The sequence below is a fragment of the Abramis brama genome (assembly GCF_963993115.1).
Source record: "Abramis brama genome assembly, chromosome: 6".
Classification (NCBI taxonomy): domain Eukaryota; kingdom Metazoa; phylum Chordata; class Actinopteri; order Cypriniformes; family Leuciscidae; genus Abramis; species Abramis brama.
This window is the reverse complement of record NC_139968.1, coordinates 35,883,704-35,906,433: the sequence shown is the minus strand read 5'-3', so window position 1 is coordinate 35,906,433 and position 22,730 is coordinate 35,883,704. Positions and strand designations below refer to the sequence as shown.

Below are 22,730 nucleotides of genomic sequence, written 5' to 3'. Positions count from 1 at the left end.
GAGTGTGTGCTGTGAATTGAGTTGATGCTGCTGTGAAATCGAATCTTTCCGGATTGGAGTTCCTGGATTTTGTCTTAACTCTCATGTTCGCGGAGGGAGTCGGGACTGGCGCACGAGTCTAACAACGAGTATTGATCGATTGCCTGAAACTGACATTATCGTTGCCGAACTGGATGGTAGGAAATTGAACTATAACAGCTCTCACACTTTTCACTGTTACTGGGAGGAATTTCATTCACGAGGAGAAACGGACAAAATCATTGTCATTACCCATTTCAGCCATAACTTAAGAGACTGCACTCAACTCATGTCGAAATTGAAAGGTTAAATTCCTGAAAAAAAAAAGAATTTAAATGTGAATTTATTAATTATTTGTTTTATTTTGTGTTGCTTGATCAAAGGTAATTGTTTTTTTTTTTTGTCCATTCTTTTATTTTGTTTTGAAAAATTAGAAGATAAGAGAAGAATTTCAAAAGGAATCAGATTAGGAGTTTAGCTTGAATTGATTATATTCTAAATTAAAATTTAATTATAAGGTGAAGTGAGTGTTACAGGTGGTGACTAAATTGAATTCTAAATTTTATTTATTTTTTTCTTTTATTTTCCAAAAGAACCACTGAAATATGAGTGAAACCTAAGAAGGTTTAAACAAAAGTGTTTAAAGAAATTAATTGGTTTGAGACGCACACTTAATTGTATTTTATTTACTTTTCTATTTCCTGTATTTTATTTTATCTATCTCTGTTTTTCTTGAATATCTTGAAATTCTTGAATACAAATTTTTCATTATACTAAATCAGTTACAACTTAAACCTTGTGTGAGTGACTCATTATTGTTGGGACATCCTATTCTCTACAGGCGAATTCTAGGCTTCTGATTTGACTGGTCCATACGCAGACATTGTCTGTATCAAATTTAGTGAAGGGTTACAAAGTTGGCGAGCACTTGCAGGTAGGCTAGTTCCTCCATATGACAGTTATCTGAGAGGGTTTATTCACTGTCCAGTGCAATGGAAACAAATAGACATTACAAAGTCTTATACTTTCTTTCCTTTGGAAAGTTAGAAAATGTCCACTTACTGCACATATTTCAGCCACCACTTTCTTGGGAACAGATACAAGTGTTGGTGTATTATGTAAAAGTGCACAAAAGAGGAAAACACAATGTCATTACAATGAACTACACTGGGGAAAAATGTGATCAATAACTCATGGCAAAATGTTTTTACATTAACATAAGTTTATCAGTTTTCACTTTCAAGTCAAAGCAATTCATCATTACTCAAGATTTAACAGTTGAAATGACTATACGGCCTTAATTTAATGCAGCAAAAATAATTTTACAGTGTAGGCTACTAAGATCTTTTCTCTTTTTTTCTCAGCCTTTTTCTTGGTTGCTTTTATAAACAGCCAACCATTTATTTAACAGTGCCTTTTATAAAAGAGACTATAATATAACTAAAAATTACCATTATGTAGAATATTTTTGTACTCCACTTTTATTTGTTCCCATGTTCTAGTGTGGTGACTCTGACATTACAATGAACAAAGTAATTATTAAATTATTAAAATGCAAATATATAGGCTAATAAGTGATAAAAACATCTAACATGACCACATCTAACGGATTTAAATTGTCTGCTACTTTTTGCCAGCCCTCTCTCCTGGCTTTTGCAGACTTTGAGGTGTTTCCTGGCGTTTTAATTAAACATTAAAATTCCGAATAAACTTCGACTATCTTGCTCTGCTGAGGAGAAAAACTGAGCCCGCCCTTTGGCCACGCTGAGCAGCCAATAGCAGCGTTGCTGATCAATGTTTCTACTATCGATACATATCCCCTTTTAAACCAGCGCATGAACGCGCAATTATCTCAGATAACTCAATCCAGCGATACTAATCATTTCCAGCAGGTGTGTTCGAAGAACCTAATTAGCCAGATCATGATAAGGCCGATGATATCATCTTGGATGTCTCATTAGATCTCGGATGTTTTAAGCAACGTACGAAGAACGGGCCCCTGGAGTACATCAAACCAGAGATGTCACTTGAGTGAAAAATACGTCTCATCTACTTCGGTCATGTGATGCGAACAGCTTCATTGGAAAATGCAATGATGCTTGGCCAAGTTAGTGGAACAAGGAAAAGAGGCAGCCAAAAAATGCGGTGGCTTGGAAGGAAAGAACCAGGGCTGGGTAAAAAATATCAATTTCTCGATTTTAATCGATTCTCATTTTTACGAACCGATATCGATTCTTAAAGGTCCCGTTCTATGTGATCCCATGTTTCAAACTTTAGTTAGTGTGTAATGTTGTTGTTAGACTATAAATAATATCTGTAAAATTATAAAGCTCAAAGTTCAATGCCAAGCGAGATATTTTATTTAACATTAGTTGACTACAAAAAACGGCTCGATTGGACTACACTCCTCTACTTCCTTCTTTAATGATGTCACTAGAACCGTAACCTCCGCCCACAGGAACACAGTCGTATTGATGGCGAAATGTCAACAGACGTGGTTGATGTTTATCTATAATCGGATACCGCAAAAGTTTAATTCGAAGTTGTTAGTTTGCTCTGTCCTTTTCACCACGGACTGTTTTTCTAACCTGGGATAATATCAAGCAGGCTTCTCTCAGCGTTTCATACTGACGAAGGGGGCAATTTCAACTATATTCCAGCAAGCGGTAAGTAGTGATTTAATATGGAAGTAGCGATCACTCTTCACATCGTTTCTCTTAGTAGGATGAAAATAATCTTACTTAAACTGTGATTAATATACAGAAAGCGATCAAAGAACAATCCCTTTCCAATCGCCCAAGCTGTTAATCACACAGCGCGAGTTTATCTGGACACTTGCCAAAACTCGTTATGAAATCAATGACGCTGTTACACTGCACAACGAATCTCTTACTGTATTTATATGCCTCATGTTTGCATTGGTGAAATCATTAGTGAGTGCAGAAACTGCGTTGCAATGATAAGATCTTTTTTCACGCGATCAACAGACTGTTATCTGCTCAATGCTCATCACTGCAACCTTTTATGTTAATAGATCTTAAAAAACTTCTCACGATTCGTTAATCCCGATAGCTGTAATAGTAAAAACGTATAATAGCTGTAATAGTAAAAGTTTTCCAGATAGTTCCACATGTAATGCCAGATATTTCATATGCAAGCATGTCAGCCAATCACAGCTGAGGGCGTTTACACTGAAGTCTCACAGCAGACACGCCCCTTCAAACAGAGTGTTCAAAACAGGGAATGAAATCAGGCTAGGAAATATACCTTTTATTTCTAAATTATAAAAAAATTTGATCTAAAAAACATACTAACATTATAAGGGCACCCCTGGAAACATTATAAAATAATAAAAATAATCCATGGAATGGGACCTTTAAATTCGATTAGTCATCCTGTTTTCAGTTGATGAATAAATGTAACATTATAGCGCGCATCTCATCCAATAAATTGCAATAATCTTTGTGATTTGTTACTATTGATATAAACAAAAGTCTCAGATTTCAAATTACGTCCATTTTCTTACGAAATTCAAAAACAAATACTGTTTTGGTGCTGTGGCGTGAGATCGCTCTGGCGCAGCTCAGCTCAAGAGAAGCAGCAGCGCGGAGCGCACGTGATCTTCTCTTCCGCCTTAATAATACTATTTACCATGCAAAATAAACATGAATGAGCATCTGAAAGTATGTTAAAAGGTAGAGTACACCTTATCGAATTACGTATCATGTGACATGGAATCGCTCGATCAGTGTTTCAACCGTGGAAAGACGTCAGTAAATCAGCTTGTAAACAATGTCATGTAACGTCACATCACATTTACGTCAGAAAAACCATATCCAGTGACCAATAAACTCGTTAGTCAGCTAGAAAAATTAACTCTAGAGAGGAGCATTTTGTTAAACATATGCACCATATTACATATTCATTATAATTTTTAATGTTCTTCAATTTTTAATGCATGTTTGAATAAATCTGGCAGGTTTTTATGACAGCCACCATTTCAATATTTATATTTCATAACTTTATTATTATAAAAATAAATAAAAGTGTAATTTAAGTGTTTGTATACAAATCAGGTAACTTTTACCTTCAATATTATAGTTGGCTAATGAAGCCTAGTAGGCTACTACTGACTCCCATAGTTTACAGCATTAGTTAAGAGATTTGTTTTTCTTGAGAAAATTTGCCATGTATTGTACCTAATATCCAAAATAATCAAAATTGAATCGAATCGGAATCGAATCGAATTGTGAAATTTGTGTCAATACCCAGCCCTAGAAAGAACCATTGTCCAAATGCCAAAAAAAGCTATGTGATAAGGAGCTTGAGGATTACAGACCAGTGGCTTTAACATCTGTGCTCTGTAAGTGTATGGAGAGTGTTGTCTGTCACAATGTGACTGGTAGCCAGTGTACAGTCTCCAGAACTGGAGAAATATGATTGCATATCCTGGACCAAGTCAAGATCCTGGAAAAGAAATCAGAAGGAAAACATGGCGAGAGATAGTCCACAGGATTGCCAAGATATGACTAGCTGGCTAATCACCATTATCATACTGTCAGTACACCATAGTTACAAATGAACTGGATCGATGCATTTCCATTCAAAGGGACGGAAACAGATAGGAAAATCATTAGGCTTAAAAGACCCTGTGGCTCCCTCTAGTGTACAACATTAATATCACAACCTTCATCTTATTTTTAAAAGGTACAATATGTAAGATTTATTTTTATATAAATTATCCAAAAAACACTTGCACACAAGGTTATATATTTCCTTGTGTACTAACACTATCCTAAATGTTTCCAAGAATTTGTAAATTCAGAGAAATTCATAATTTTAAATAGTGCCCATCCCTCCTCACTTGTCGCCTGTCAATGACGTATTATCTGAGTTCTCCCTAGTTTCCACTTGTACTGCCATAGTAACCATGGTGACAGATGTGGACAACTGCGTAATGTTTAGCGGCACGCTGTTGTTGTTTCGTTCAAACAATGGATCATGGAAAACAGACTTTGGGACAAAAGGAGAAATAAAACAAGGATCAATATTGGTGTGGTGTTTTTGAGATGCAGAGAGCTTTGCGACAAACTTAGACTTGACAGAGACGCCACTCTTGCATGTGCTTTATTAGACAGGTGAGCAAATGTACATAAAATGAATCAATGTAATATAGCTCAACATGATGAAATGTTAGAATATGATCTGTATGTTATTCTAATGTTGATCTAGCTTACCAAGTGAAACTGCACTGCGTTACCTCACAAGTTTAATTTGTCAAATAAACTGACCTGTAGGAGTAGTAATTCAGCAGTTGCGGGTAGTTCGGTAGAATGAAATGTCCTCATTCCTTAATTTATATTAAGAGTGGTAAACTAACAGGATAAAAGGTTTAAGATTTGGATGTTCTGGGTTCATTCTGACGCCGGTGAACCCAATGTGCTTTGTGTACCTTGCCACTGCTATGCTGTAATAAACTTCATTTTTGAGATCTTCGACGTCCACATAATTTTTTCTTACATTGGCGAGCCACCTAGCAAGGGATTTCCAACAAAAAGTGGGGAAAGGTAAGAAAAAGCTGTTTTCTTTCTTTTATGCTTGTTTTTGTCAGGGAACCCCCTCGTTAAAAAAATCTAGAAAGGAACATTTTAAGGACAAAAGAGAATTTGGTTTATTCAGTATTAGCAGGAGGAGTATTTAAAGGATCAGTTCACTTTCAAAAAATTTTTTGCTGATAATTTACTCACCCCGATGTCATCCAAGATTTCCATGTCTGTCTTTCTTTAGTCGAAAAGAAATTAAGGTTTTTGGGGAAAACATTCCAGGATTTTATCTACACAGAATGGACTTCAATGGCAACCCGCGTCTCGATCCCAGTCGAGAAATAAGGGTCTTATCTAGCGGAACGATTTTTAACTTAATTTCTTTTCGACCAATGAAAGAAAGACATGGATATCTTGGATGACATCGGGGTGAGTAAATTATCAGCAAAACAATTTTTTTTGAAAGTGAACTAATCCTTTAAGCCTATTCCGTACGATTTTATTAAGATACTATCAGCCCGAAGCAGTGTGGTGGCAGAGTTGTATTGGAATTGTTGTTTCTAAAGTAATTGAAAGAAAGTGTTTAAGTGTAAAGTTTCTAAAGTAACTGAAACTTGGTGTTGGTCTCTTATAATTCTGTTAAGATTCTAAAGTAATTGAATCAACCCGAAGTAGTGTGGTGGAAGAGTTATATTAGATTGGTTGTTTCTAAAGTAACTGAAATAAATGTGCATGTTTCTAACGTACTTGAAACTGATTGTGAAGTTGTTATAATTCTGAGGAAATTCTAAAGTAATTGAATAGACCTGACGCAGTGTGGTCGTCACAGAATTATTTCACAACTATTGTGTGTTATAGTATAGACCAGTGGTTCCCAAACCTGTCCTGAAGGACCCCCAACACTGCACGTTTTCTTTGTCTCCCTAATCAAACACACCTGATTCAACTCATCAGCTCATTATCACATGGGTTAATGAGCTGATGAGTTGAATCAGGTGTGTTTGATTAGGGAGACAAAGAAAACGTGCAGTGTTGGGGGTCCTTCAGGACAGGTTTGGGAACCACTGGTATAGACTAGTGAGTCTGATGTGCCGTGACTCTGTGAAGTTTAAAACAAGAACCCGAAGCAGTGTGGTTTTGCCCGACGTGGCAGTGTTTTAAATTTGGTAAATATTGTTTAAGCCCGAAGTACTGTGGCTAAGTAAGTTGTTTTAAGAAAATAACATAAAACCAGACGTAGTGTGGTTTCGTCCGACGTACTGTGTTAATTTTTTTTTTTTTTTAAACAAAACATTTTTAAGAATATAAGGCCAAATAGATTGTGGCCGTGGCTATTTTGTTCATTTGCGTCCGAAGAACTGGAGCTCGAACGGATATCTTAAAAGGAACTAGATAATATGTAGTCATCTAAATCAGACTTTGTGAATAACTATTAGATCACGAGATACTCTAACAATATTTTCTTCCATTTTCAAAAGTCTTATCGGGCTTTAAATACAGGTACACACAGTTCTCAGGGAATGTTTGACGGAATAGAGAATATTGTTGATAAACCGTACAAGTGGGCTATCTCTAAGTTTGAAAATGATCCCAAAATGCCTAAGAACAAAAATGGGAAAATTGCTAATGCGCTTCAAGCACTTTTTGCTTCATACAAAGTAACTAGTAGGTGAGTAGATGAGTTAGAGGCTGAAAATGAGCGACTCAGTGTTGGGGTAATTTCTACCAATAATTACCTGGCTAGTGAAACGACATGGAAAGAAGAAAAGGTCAAGATTGCAATCTGAAGAAGCGAAGGCGGCTTGTCAGTTTATGATAAAGAATGGCACAACTGAGACAAACCCTAGAAAGACAGTGTTAGGTGTCACATTGTGTATCCCAGTTACAGAAATGCCAGCTTTGCAGGAAGACAGGGCTGAGGGTTGGGAAAAATATTCTCAGTCATTCAGTAGCCAATACTACTCCATGCTACTAGTCCATACTACTACGACTATGCCTGCTAGTGAAAGAAGGGAAGAACCAATGACCTCAACCATAGTCTGAGGATTTAATCCAAATTTGAAACTGTGATCAAGAATATTGGTAAATTTGATCCTGCCAAACAAGATCCGTTAGATTTTCTGAAAAACTGATGCTGGAATATGCTGAAGTTTACAATTTAACAGATGGTGATGCATGCGTTTTGTTAAGAATGTGCCTGCCTGACACTTTGTCTGGAGCCTTAACTCAGAAAGTAAAGGACAGAAATGCTAATAAGTCAGAGAGGAAAAAGGCACTGCTTGAAGTCTTAGGTGTGATGTCAGTTAATTGGGATAAGATATCTGAGATGCACATGAGGAAAGGGGAGCATCCAGCAGCGAAAATGAAAAAAATGATTTTTTAAAATTTTGTTTGTCAAAAAAATAAAAGTAAATCCATTATAAATCTGAAAATTTTTACAAATAAACCAAGGTCTGGTCCTAGAGCATAAATAAAAAGTAGAACGAACTTTCTATCTCATACACACACACACACACACACAAACACACACATGTATGTGACTGCAACAGAGAGCATTTTTACAGAAATTGGCAAATAAAATAAACAAAACTGGCATAAATCTAAAAAAAATTACATTTAAATAAAGGTCTGGTCCTAGAGCATAAACCCAAAGTGGAACGAACTTTCTATCTCATACACACACACACACAAACACACACAAACACACACGTATGTCACTGCAACAGAGAGCATTTTTATAGAAATTGGCAAATAAAATCAACTAAACTGGCATAAATCTGAAAAATGTCACATATGCAACATGGAACAAGCTTGCCCCCACCCACACCCCCTCTTTAATGTTATATTTCAAAATTACAAATATACAAAAATTACAAAAATATAACAAATTGCTCCAAACAGTTTGGAAAATAGTCGAAATGGTATAATGATTTATTGGGTGGTGGGACATTGTGAACAAATGACATATTAGAGTATTAAGGTGTGTGTGTGTGTGTGTGTGTGTGTGTGTGTGTGTGTGTGTGTGTGTGTGTGTGTGTGTGTGTGTACACACAAGAGTACACACTCCAGCTTATGAAATGTGTTTTGTGTTGTGAGTGAGCACTCTGCTTTAATACATGTAGCCTTAATGTAACTAGAAAGACTATTAATACAGTATAATATATAATTTAAAATAAAATGAATAAATACATCTTCATTCCTTCCATACCCACTAACATTTCCCTTAGTTTCAGATAACGTAAGTTAGCCAAACTGAGCCAAAGCTTCTGGCCTGGTTGCAAAGTAGTTGTAGAGTTTTTGACTGCATCAATAATAATGTATACGATGGGCTATATATTAAATGTTCTAGCCTAAAAATGTTAGACGAGCTTTCTTCCAACTTACCTTCTCCATCACAACGTGTGTTCGCGCGATGTGTTTGGTTACCTAGTTACAAACGTACGGTGGCCGAGAATGTTCCGTCAACTTTCGTTTGTTCGCGCATTTATGTTGCCTAACGAACGCAATCTGGCTGAGATACGTGCTGGCGGCAGGAAACTTAACTTTGTGTGCCTGCGCCTCGTATTCACCTTATTTTTAACGGAAATACGGACGCAGCCAGTTGACGGTATTTTGTGCGATACTTCCGGTCAGGCACTTCCGGTCACTGGCGCGCTGACTCACTTTTCACCATAGCGGTTAATCAAACAAGTGTTCGTAACAACTAACTCATCGTTATGGCTTCGGGGAAGACCGGGATTGTTTGTGCAGTTTTACATGTCTTTGCACACCAGAAACGTGTCTGACGCGGCACTGCTAGGTGACATTATGATAAGCCTCATTCATTGGTGATTTCGACATAATGGGGAGAGAGTTGTGGAAGGCCTATACTTAATGTTAAACATATAGCAGCAAAGACAACGTCGGCAGTATTGACGGCAAAATAGGCTACAGAATATTTCGTTCTGTATTGACAGGTGCAATATTAGAAAATAGATTTTTTTCCCATTGCATTTATATCTGCATTTGTCAAAACCTAAATTTTCAAACATCAAAATGTAATTTATTAATATGTATTCATGTCAAAATTACATACAAACATCTTTTCCTATTCTATTTTGCATGGAAACGCTTGCGTGTTGCGTGAAAAATAGGCGTCGAGCATGCACGCGTTTTCCGCGCCTGTGAGACGCGCGTCACGCAGGCAGTGTGCACGATCTAACCTGTTAACATGGGAGCCGAAATAAAAACGGACACGCCACGCAGGCAGTGTGTCGCCGGCCTGAGGAATCCCTTCGCCTGTGGTTAAAAGCTTTACATTTGAAGAAACCATCGAAACGACCGTATGTTTGTTCTTTTCATTTCGTGAACACCTACAGAAGACCACCCGCTACCAGAAAAGTGGCTGGGCTATGAAGTCTCAATAAAAACCATGATAAAAACTCCAAGGAGAAACAAAATCATTATAGTAACCCCTGTATAAAATCTAGTGATCATGGCATAATGGCATGATCATGGCATTTATTTTGTATGATTTACAATTATATAGCCATCTACTTATTGCTATCCTATGCTTTGGTTGCATTCTGATGGCATTATTAATACATTTGACATGACAAAATACCTCCATAGATATATTAGTCCAGCGTTGGCTCGACTGTGTTTAGGGCGGTGCTGAAGGCGCCGGCGAAGTTTTGGCACTCTGCCAGCTAGATGCATGAGTGTTTTCAACCAGGTCCGGTACCCTAACTGAGTGAGGCGGGGCTTTAGTTCTTTGTAGTATTCATCTGCTACGGCATGTGTAAAATTTTTCTGTCAACTCTGCATAATCCTTCGCGATCGATATCGTTATTTAGCCCAGGGAAGCGAGGAAACGGAAGTGCCGCACAAAAACCGGATATTGGACCCATGTTTACTTCCGCGTTCGAAAATAAGGTGAATACAACGTTATATATAACGCTTGCAGGACAACTTGGTTGGCATTGCGTTTTCAGCATGAGAAATACACGGTGTGGCGTGTGAGCGTGTGAACTGATTGAATTGCGTGTGTCTCACGGCCAATGCGTGAGACTTGAGAACCCTGAGATCAGTGCTTTTCCGCAGTGTAGAGCGAGCGATTGCAAAAATTAATCGAGAGAGGCAGATATCGTTATTGAGATTAAAATACGATTAATCGTGCAGCCCTACATCCAGTTGCTGCCTTTGGCGAGAGAGAATGTTCTACTACATTGTCTAATTTCCATCATAGACAAAGGAGATTTGCAAGAATAAATTCAGAAGGTGTTATTCTTTGCTATGCATGTGGAAAAGCTGGTCACATTGCTAGACATTGTCAAGACAATGAGAGACCTCTTCAAAACTTTGTCATGCATGTGGAAAGGATGGTCACATTGCAAGGCACTGTTTGGAGAAAAGAAAGGAAGATCACAAAGTCGTTTGTTTTGCTTTGGAATAATGGAGCACAAGGCAAGACAGTGTCACTTTACACACAAAAGAAAAATGGGCTATCATAGTTTGCTTAAGAAAATAGGCAATTTAGAAACCCAGTTAGCACTGTTGAAAGGAAATAAAGAAGTCATTCACACCTTGTCAAACATATCACTGCACGAGCAAACATGACTGTAGCTCAGTCACAAGCAAATGCTGACGTTTGACGTTGTTTGTGCGTCGTGACTTGTTAGTGTCGCTTGACTAAACAGGAGGGCGGGACCTGCTGTATTCAATAAAGAGGTATTAGGCGTGTATAAAATAGGTTAGTGCACCGCGGCAGCGGTCGCGGCAGCCCTCGTGTGAAGCCCTCATCGTGTGAAGAACGAAGAGCGTAAAGACCAACGACTCTACCTGTGCGACTCCGAAGAGTGTAAAGACCAACGACTCTACCTGTGCGACTCCACCGAGCAAGGACAACGACAATGCACTTGAGTATTCATTTTCTTGTTTTTTTTCTTTCTCTACTACACAACTTTTCATCTGATCTGTCTGTTTGTGATCCCTCTTACACTATGTGTTTTCTAATCCCTACTATTACTAACACACGTAAATCAAATGTCACACGTCAGAGGCAGTCCAATCCTAACAACCTGCGTACTTTTCCGGTGTCTTCTAGTACTATATTCTATTTTCCTCTCTGGAATTGCCAGTCCGCTGTAAACAAAGCTGATTTCATTACATCTATTTCTAGTCATTTGGGTCTCAGTCTACTGGCCCTGACTGAGACCTGGATCAGACCAGAGGACACTGCCACACCGGCTGCCCTCTCCACTAAATTCACTTTCTCACACACCCCTCGCCTGACTGGTAGGGCTGGTGGTACTGGTCTGCTCATCTCAAATGATTGGAAATTTGATCATTTACCACCTCTGTGTGACAACAGCTCATTTGAATCACATTCAATTACTATCACTAGCCCTATTAAAATCTATTTTGTAGTTGTATATCGTCCCCCAGGGCAGCTCGGCAGTTTCTTGGAAGAGCTTGATGTGCTACTCTCATCCTTCCCTGAGGATGATACTCCTTTCATAGTTCTTGGAGACTTCAACATCCACCTAGAAAAGCCTCAGGCTGCTGATTTCCACACTCTGCTTGCCTCATTCGACCTCAAGCTAGTATCTACTGCGGCTACTCACAAATCAGGTAATAAATTGGACCTTATCTACACACGCTACTGCTCCACTGACCATACACTGGTCACTCCACTGCACACCTCAGATCACTTCCTCCTCACTCTCAACATCAACCTGCCACAGAACACAACACACACTCCTCCACAGGTCACCTTTCGGCAAAACCTACGCTCACTCTCACCCTCTCGCCTATCCTCTCTGGTCTCATCCACACTTCCTCCACCTGATCAGCTTTCAACACTATAGTGCAACTGCTAATATTTTCTCCACTTTAACATCCTGCTTGGACAACTTCTGCCCCCTTTCCTCCAGACCAGCCCGCGCCACACCCTCTGCCCCCTGGTTATCTGATGTTCTCCGTGAACATCGTTCGAAACTCAGGGGTGCAGAGAGGAAGTGGCGCAAATCGAAAGATCCTACTGACCTTGGTCTTTATCAGTCTCTCCTCTCTTCCTTCACTGATAATATCTCTACTGCTAAAATGACTTACTATCACAACAAAATTAACAATTCTTCAGACTCTCGCATGCAGGGCCGGCGAGTGCACTTCTGCCGCTCTAGGCGAAACACAATTGTGCCGCCACTAGGGCTGGTCCGAATACCATTTTTTTTGAGCTTCGAAGCTTCGGTAGTAATGAACATCGAATAGTCAAAGCTTCGAGAGGGTGCTGAACATATTCTTCTCTCTAATAAAGGCAGTATTCTCTATGTGTCTGTCTGTCTGTTTGAATTTTGATTATTTCGAGAACCGTTCATCCAATCGACTTCACAGGGGAGTGCAGTGTCGCATTTGGTGCAATATAGATAGACACGCGAGACGCGACACATTCAGAATTAATAAACGTTTAGTAAACTACAGAACAGCGCGACCAGGAAGCGGCGCACCTCACGCGGGCAGGGCTTACATGCTCCGAGAACGGATACTGCACTAGTGATATAAAACGCACACGCACAGGTCTGTTAAATTAAGCAATACTTTTGTAGTCTATATTTTTCTGACTAACAAATAACTGACACAGTAAAGGGTAGATTTAAATTAAGAAAAAGAAAATTTAAATAAAGAAAAAAAAATGTAAATAAAGAAAAAACGAAATTTAAATGAAGAAATAACGAAATTTAAATAAAGAAAACGAAATTTAAATAAAGAAAAAACAAAATTTAAATAAGAAAAAAAGAAATTTAAATAAAGAAAAAACGACATTTAACTAAAGAAAAACGAAATTTAAATAAAGAAAAAACTAGCCTTAATTTAAATAAAGAAAAACGAAATTTAAATAAAGAAAAACGAAATTAAGTTAAATTAAAAACGAGATTAATTTAGATTGATAATAACGGGTAAAAGGCTAATACATTTTGTTTCTATTATTCTATTTTCCACAATGACAAAGCAACGCAGCTTAACCCAAAACACAAGCTCAGGCATGCACTTCGGTCCACACACACTCCGCTGTTCTTGCGCTCTAGCCACTAAGCCAGAGAATACTCCCGTTGCAGGAACACTTTAGTAGGCCAAAGAGGAAATATACATATAGGCTACTATATATATGCGTAGGTGGATGTGATCGGGGAATTTGTCTGTTAAAAGTGTAACATTTAAAGCCACTTAAATTAACGAAATGACTCAAATAAAGATTAGTTCATTTTGATGAACGAGATCGAACAAGAGAGTCAGTAAAATGATCCGAACTTCCCATCACTCAGTCATGACTCATGACTCGTGAGAGCAGGGGGCGGGGCAGCGCAGCGGCAGCTCAGCAAATCATATAGCCTATTTTGTGAATTGTTCATTCCCGATTGGCACACATTTTGCCGCCCTTACAAAAGTGCCGCTCTAGGCAATTGCCTAGTTCGCCTATATGGACGCGCCGGCCCTGCTCGCATGCTTTTCAAAACCTTCTCCTCTCTTCTCAACCCTCCTCCTCCTCCTCCTCCTTCATCAACACTAAAAGCTGACGATTTTGCTACATTCTTTATAAATAAAACAACCTCCATCAGCGGCCAATTTACCAATCCACAAACTGACACACACACTTTTCCAGCTAACACACACTCTCTACCCTCCTTCTCTCTACTCTCAAAGGCAGAAGTCTCCAATCTCCTCCTTTCCAATCGCCCTACCACCTGTCCGCTTGATCCTATTCCCACTAACCTACTTCAAGCCATTTCATCCTCAGTTGTACCCACACTCAGACACATCATAAACACCTTTCTTCACACTGGTACCTTTCCCACAGCATTTAAGTAGGCTCGTGTAACCCCACTGCTTAAGAAACCCACTCTAAATCCAGCACATCTGGAGAATTACAGACCGGTATCTCTCCTTCCATTCGTCGTGGAAAAACTTGAACGAGTTGTTTTCAACCAGATCTCTTCCTTCCTTACACAGAACAACCTCTTGGACAACAATCAGTCTGGTTTCAAAAGCGGACACTCAACTGAGACTGCCCTGCTCTCAGTAATTGAAGCTCTGAGACTGGCAAGAGCAGCCTCCAAATCCTCAGTTCTCATCCTGCTGGATCTGTCTGCTGCCTTTGACACAGTTAACCACCAGATCCTCCTGTCAATCCTAAAGATGAAGGGCATCTCGGGAACCGCACTCCAATGGTTCAAGTCTTACCTCTCAGGTAGGTTCTTTAGGGTATCGTGGAGGGGTGAGGTGTCTAAGACACAACATCTAGCTACTGGAGTGCCTCAGGGCTCAGTGCTGGGACCGCTTCTCTTCTCCATCTTCATGACATCACTAGGATCTGTGATTCAGAAACATGGCTTTTCCTATCACTGCTACGCTGATGACACACAACTCTACCTCTCATTCCAGCCTGACGATCCGACAGTAGCTGCTCGCATCTCAGCCTGCCTGACAGACATTTCTGGCTGGATGAAGGACCACCACCTTCAACTAAACCTTGCGAAGACAGAGCTACTCGTGCCAACCCAACACTTCACCATTCAGCTAGACTCGTCATCCATACCTCCATCTAGGTCAGCCAAGAACCTTGGTGTGGTAATTGATGATCAATTGAACTTCACAGACCACATTGCTAGAACTGCCCTGTCATGTAGATTTGCCTTGTACAACATTAGGAGGATCAGACCCTTCCTACCAGAACATGCTACTCAACTCCTTGTCCAAGCGCTTGTTTTATCCAGACTTGACTATTGTAACGCTCTCCTGGCCGGTCTTCCAGCTTGCACAGTCAAACCTCTGCAACTGATCCAGAACGCCGCAGCTAGAGTGGTCTTTAACGAGCCGAAAAGGGCACACGTCACTCCTCTCCTCACAAAATTGCACTGGTTGCTAGTTGCCGCTCGTATCAAATTCAAGTCACTGACGTTTGCCTACAGAACAACCACTGGTTCTGCTCCCTTTTACTTTAACTCTTTACTTCAGACATATACGTGCCATCCAGGAACTTGCGCTCTGCAAGTGAACGGCGTCTTGTAGTGCCATCTCAAAGAGGCACAAAATCTCTTTCTCGGACCTTTACCATGACTGTTCCCTGCTGGTGGAATGATCTGCCTAACTCAACCAGAGCTGCTGAGTCCATAGCCACTTTTAAGAAACGGCTGAAGACGCTTCTTTTTCGACAGCACTTGATCCAGTAATACTAACACTTTCTCTACTACTCTATTCTATTCTGTTCTATAACTATAAAAATAAAATAAAAATAAAAAAGTTCTGCGTTAGTTTAAACTGAGAAGGGTCATATCACTTGCATTTTGTTGTCCTACTGTTAGTTTAACTGCTTCTATTGTTCTCATTTGTAAGTCACTTTGGATAAAAGCGTCTGCTAAATGAATAAATGTAAAATGTAAATGTAAATGTGAAAAGATGCTTGTGGGGGAAAGGGGGGCAACCTCTTCTTTTGATCATTGTTTCAGATATAAGCATTGAGATGTTTGTCTGAAATGTGTAACCTCCTGGAGAAAGATGATTTGGGGGTTTGAATAATGAGACGGCCAGTAGAACCAATGGAGCCAGGGGATTTTCTCATGAAAAAGAACAGAATACAGAGAATTCCATACAGATCCAGAACTCCAGGCCTAAATGATCTTAAAACCCCGAGACCCACCATGGGATGGATGGAACTGATGGAGAGGCACAGAATCGAACAACACCAGTGACTGCTTATTCTAGAAGGACTTGGGGTCCAAGTGGAAAAGAATGGACAATGAGAAAAGCAACAAGAGGAAACAAATTATTTCAGAGACTACGGACAGCAGTCTAAAGGGAAAACAAGTGGATAAAGGATGTCCACACTGAGAAAATGGACACAAAACGACAAAATGAAAAACCACACACACACACGCACATTATTGTCTATTGATTGTTGATTGTTAAAGTTATCAAAACCAAACAATATGCTAACATCACTGATACACATTGTGAGAGCCCAACAAGGCCTCAAAGAAAGACAAGATTTTTGCAAAACAAATGCATGACTGAGACTTTGATATGGTCTATTCTGGTTTAATTTGGAATGTAACCTTTAAAACGGCTGTCTATTTCTTATTATTTGCCAATGCATTATGTTATGTGTTCTATGTTTAAATGTCGAATTGCAGATAACTTAAGGATCGCTTTAGACACTCCTACTGGCTGGGATGGTTATTGAATGTCTTCTCACCCACACCCAAGAAAATGTTTGCATATCATATTGCCAAATTTTAGAAGAGTCTCTTTGATAATTCTGCCCAATTGGATGGGAGCTGTAACCATGAGGTGTCGACCAAAAGACGGGTAAGATTCTCCGGTGGCCAGAGGGGGACAACCTAAGGCAGGGCTTCACCGCCACTGGGCACCTGAGAGAGGTATAATCTGTGAGAAGGGAGGATGTGATGCTTCTTTTGGACCAAGAGCATCAGAGAGGGGACTGTAAGAAATTGTAGTCTGCCTCGACCCAGATTCCACCCCAAAATATATTTTAGAATGAGCTCATCTCCAAAATGACTTAATTATCATAGAAATCTTCAACGTCCACATAATGTTTTCTTACATTCCACAACAACTACATAAATGTATCTACTAACCAGTGTTCGAATTGAGGGGGGGCTGGGGGGGTCCGGGACCCCCCATAAGCATCAAGGGACCCCCCATAAGGCCCAAAAAAAATACCTCGGGGGGTCCCCTGGTTTTTCATTAAAACTAAAATAATAGAAACATAATTTATTAGGTAATATATATTTTTTTAATCAAAGTATTTCGCTGCCGCTCCTATTAGAAAGTAATTCAAATTAGATTTGCGTCTGAAAAGACGCTCAAAATTATAAACAGATACATTTTATTGATCGTGCCATTTATATGCCAAAAATAGTTTTTTTTGTTTGTTTTTTTCGTGTAAATGATACACACTGCAAACCCCTTGGGTAGGATTAGGGGTGTGGAGTACGTGCGTATTACACGCCATAAAGTGCGTATCATATACACGCAAAAACTAGCCTATTTTTGGCGAATAAATGGTACGAGAAATAAATTTCGTGCTATAGATAAGCACTTTCACGAGAGTCTGGCAGAGTGGATCCTCATTTTCACCTCACGATGACAGTAAGATAATATTTCTTTCTTTTATGATTGTTTGGTAATTTACTGATCTGAATAGAATTTCGACATTAACGGTTGTCCGGGACACGTGCGTGTGTTTTTTAAGGGACAAGTGAAAGAGAATTGTAGCCTACTTGCCCAACCGGACAAATGCCCTGATTAAAACAATTTTCAATATCAAAAAAATAAAATAAGAAATAACGTAGGCCTACTCGGTTAGGCTACTAACCTAACCTCAGTTCCCTGAGAGTAGGGAAAGAGTATAGAGAGTACAAATTAGGGAAAGAAATGCCCTTTATAAAGCTAAAAAAATTATTCTGATAAGAGTGTTTTCCAACAGTGATGTAATGACACATTGACAATTTAAGTTTGAAGGGAGTAAAGCCTCTGTTTAGGCTGGAAATGTAATTTTGACAAAAGAAGAACTTTTATTTTAAATAAATCTTAATTTTAAATCAGCCTACAGTGTGATATTTCATCATATTATCATGCTTAACACTGAGAATTTGAATAATTGAAATGTGATGATCAGATGCAGATACAGTATCTAAATCAGAGAATATCATAGGTTCGGGAGGTTGGCGGGTGGATTATTTAGTTTTAACAGCAGATTCGGGGGACTCAAAGTGCACCAGATTAATGAATTTATCTTTAAAATGTACAAAATTTTCTTCCGGGGGGGCATGCCCCCAGACCCCCCTAGAGGTACCGAGCTCAATCCACAAAAATACTTTATACTTTATTATATGAAATAAATAAATGAAAATATGTATATTATTCGGTTTTCTTTTCTTTTTTTTTTTCTTTTTTTTTGTGGGGACCCCCCAAGAGCACAATTCGAACACTGCTACTAACCATTCAGAAACGTCCAAGTACATCTAAAAGTCTTCCTTCAACCGCTTCCTGAGGCACTCTGCCACTGGTTATTTCTGAGATTTTGGAGATTATTTGCGTGTTTTGTTATTGTATCCGACACTCTTCTGAATGGAGGCAGGGAGCAGAAGCTCATTTGCATTTAAATGAACAAACACAAAAACGGCGCGTTTTTGCTTACACCCAAAAAGGGGCAAATTTGACAAGCTATAATAAATGATCTGGGGGGTCTGGGAGACACATTCTGGGGACATCATAGGTTTATATTACATCTTGTGAAAAGGGGCATAATATGTCACCTTTAATGGAAACCGGAAACCTGTTCCAATGCACAAAGAATCTTATAAGAATAGAACTCAAAGAGAAAACATATCCCTTTAAAGCAATACAAACAACCAATCAAAATAAGTTTCAGAGAAGGCCAGCAGCCAATAGCATTTGTTAACATAGGTTTGACTAGGCTAACATAGATTCACCAAGTTTTATGTCGAAAAACAGCAAATAACAAATAAAATTAGCATCAATACATCAATAATATATATAAAAAGTTGTTAGGACTATTTATGTTAAATTATGTTTTTTTTAAACATACGCGCAGAGTGTGATGTCATATTGTGTGTGTGCGTAGAAAGAATTCATCCGCAGCCGCTCAAAAAAATAAAATAAATAAATTGTCCGCAGCTGCTCTACATCCATTACCGTATTTAAAACCATAAAATGCAATGCTTTTTCACTGCTTGAATTATCAAAAATGAGAAAGGTATAAAAAAAAATGTTTTATATATAGCCTTTATTGTTGAAAATGTACGAGGAAAGTCCACTGATGACTTATCAGCCTATGCCTATATAGCCTACAAACTGTGGGGTTAAGCCCTCCTGGCCCAATTTAACCCCATATTAATGAAATCCTCTACAATTTGGATTCCACATTGAACTAAAAATAATAGATGCATTTAAACAGATGATAAGGATGCTATGATGAGAAACTGCACACAGAACGCAACTGACTATAATGTGTGTACTGAAAAGATGTCTCTAATAATAAATAGAATAGATATTGTGTGAGACACCATATATGTATCAGAAATTATGCATTGTGTGACCTCAATACTTAGACAATACACAATGATGGAAACATTTGATGGATCGTTTTTGTGTTTGATTGTGTCATTTTGAGTAGAAAATAAACTCCAAATGTCACAAAATGGCAAGTTACTAATCCTAACATCAAAAGAAATGATAAAACAGTGGAAAACAGAGAAAAAAATCAACCTCATTAATTATTCAAGGCCCAGTGCATGATGGGAAGACCAGTATCAGAAAAGTTGACTAATTTTACTTAACTTTATAACATTGATATTTATGCTTTCATTTCTACACGTTTGAAATGTGTACTAATATATCATTTACTTATATATATTTTTTTTTTTTTGCCTTTCTTGCCTTAATTAACTTTTTCATGTAAATTACATTGTTTTTTTTTTTGTTTGTTTGTTTGTTTTCCTGTAGTATTTACTTCACCACAAAATCATTTTTATCAGTGTGTACAAACAGTGATGGGTTAAATGCAGAGGACCAAATCCGAGAATGGATTACTTGGCCTAAATGTCACTTTCACTTTCAAACTGACAGCTCATCGATTTCTTTTAAACCATGCTGTTCTGTGTTGTGAAGCATTCATTAAACGACTTACCAAGGGAAGACACACTGAAGGTCTTTTCACTTCTGCTGCTGCTGCTGTTGATCAGTAGTTGATATTCTCCAGAGTCTGTGTTTCTGATGTTTGTGATGGTCAGAGATCCAGTCTGATGATCCAGCTTCAGTCTGTCTCTGAATCTCTCTCCATCATCATGACATTGATTATCTTCACAGATCTTACTGAGATCTCCGTTCATTTGAGCTACACAAGTGTCATTAAAATACCATTTTATTCTCTCTTGTTGGTTTGTTTGAACACCAGTGTATAAAGTGACTGAATCTCCCTCCATCACTGACACTGACACTCCCTCTGTAAAAGCAGCACCCGATGCAGCTGGAGAAAGAATACAGGGCAGAAAATTACAGGACAGAAAAATAATAATATTAAGCCGATCATCCAGTTCAAAAATTCAGAAATCAATCTTCGTCAGGCAGTTTTAGGCCGGCGACACACTGGCTGCGTGGCGTTTTCTATATCTTTGCACTCAGGTTATTTCATGTCAACACTCATGTCACGCAACATTAAAACATGTACATTTTATTTATTGTTTTCCCTTATTCCCTGTTTTCCCTAATCGGTTTTATCATTTAAATAGCCTACCTGAAAATATCAAGCGCGAAATTATGAAAGACTTCCGATACCGGCGAGCTGGATTCCTCTGGGATTGGATCTGGAGTCTTCTCTTGTATTTGTCGGTGATTAACCCTGTGGATGGATGATAACAGCCTCCTGAGCCTACCAGTTGGCGCAGCAGGCCCCCAATAGTTGCCCATATACATGAGCTGATATCTATGGCGCATTGGCGCTGATAACGCCCATTCATTCGAGTGATAACATTTGAAGCGGGTGCGTCTGTTCTATTTCTAGCATGCACGCGTTTTCCTGAGACAGTAGTGTTGCGCAGGCAGTGTACAAGCTCTAACCTGTCACCCAGGGGCTGAGCTAGACTCTCAGTACAGTGGGGCGGAGCTTCATCATGGGGCCCTCTGCTACCAAGTCATTTTAAAATTAAAACTGTAAAAAAAAAATAAAAAAACGTAAAATATCTGATTAATGCATGTAATAGGCCTAACGTGTCACTTGTTGAGCCAAGTAAGCTTATATGTTAAATAAAACACAAAGAACAGCCAAATTTTTTGACAAGTTTGTATTGACGAACAAAGAAAACAGTTTGAAAAAAATGTTTCAGCACCACGGACAGATTCTGCACATTCAGAAGCTCCCAATATAGCCTACTGTAACGGAGCTGCCAACATTGTAAATTCCGAACCCGTGCATGAGATATTCAACGCAACACAATTTCTTCATACGTTTGATTTAATTACAATGGTCTTGTGCTTTGATTAGGCCTATTTACAACATTTTAATTAATATTCAGAAACGGGTAAAGTCACTTCTACCGTTTGTTTTTCTGATTAACTAGCCTGTAAACCAAAATAAAATGGGCCTAGGCTAGGCTACTTGATTATATTATTATTATTATTATTATTATTATTATTATTATTATTAGGCCTATTATTATTAAATTGGATGGGCTATCTCGGCTATTCTGAATTAACAGGATTGTTATTTTTTTTTCTTCTGCAGAACAAATTGTATAAAAACGAATAGCATATGAATAATAATAAAAAAAAAATAAAAAAATCCAGAAAAAGATCAAGAAATTCAGAAGAAAAAAAATGATTAACAAAATTATGTTAAATTATGTTTGACGGAACGCATCTCAAGGTCGCATGCATGTTGCAGTTGGAGCAGTCATCACCGAACAACAGGCAAATAAAATATTAAGCTAATTAAAGTTAGAAAAATTCAGTGAGTGATTTTCTTTTTCTTTTGTTCTTTGATCAACATTAGGCTAATGGTAAGCGAGTATATGTCAATGCACTGATTCAATAGACATAGGCTCACTGTTTTTCTTTCTCAACCATTTAAGACAAAACTGACCGTTTACGGCAGGGATGGGCAACTTCGGTCCTGGAGGGCCACTGTCCTACAGAGTTTAGCTCCAACCCTGAAAAAATCACCTGCCTGTAATTTTCTAGTAATCCTGAGGACCTTGATTAGCTTGTTCAGGTGTGTTTGATTAGGGTTGAAGCTAAACTCTGTAGGACAGTGGCCCTCCAGGACCGAAGTTGCCCATCCCTGGTTTACGGAGATATCTGAACTTGAAAAAAGTTTGAATTTCCGTGGTTGAAACAAGAATTCTTCTAATGTTATATTCATATAACATAATATTCATGTTTATTTGATGCTATAAATCAGAAGGATAATTGTTAGATATAATTGTTTATTTGTCCGTGCACTATATGAGAGGCGGCTCTTTTCGTGCTTTGTGAGTGCGCAGCACAGAAAACAGCGGGCCTGCAGACGTGCTCTCTCGCGTCTTGCGCTTAAAGAATGCTATAAAGAAGAACACCGTTCCGCAAGGTCGGTGGCGTTTGAGGGGGCCCTAA

At 38.6% G+C, this 22,730-nt stretch overlaps 1 protein-coding gene across 2 annotated transcripts in view; it reads right to left on the bottom strand.

Annotated features, from left to right (window-relative positions):
• LOC311084773 (uncharacterized protein) overlaps nt 1–22,730 on the bottom strand; it is a 62,394-nt gene that overhangs the window by 27,337 nt on the left and 12,327 nt on the right. For both annotated transcript variants that reach the window (XM_084117041.1, XM_084117040.1), the window contains exon 2: nt 20,272–20,610. In XM_084117041.1, coding sequence (XP_083973167.1) covers nt 20,272–20,566 — 295 coding nt within the window. In that variant the 5' untranslated portion in view covers nt 20,567–20,610. The remainder of the gene's footprint in view (nt 1–20,271; nt 20,611–22,730) is intronic.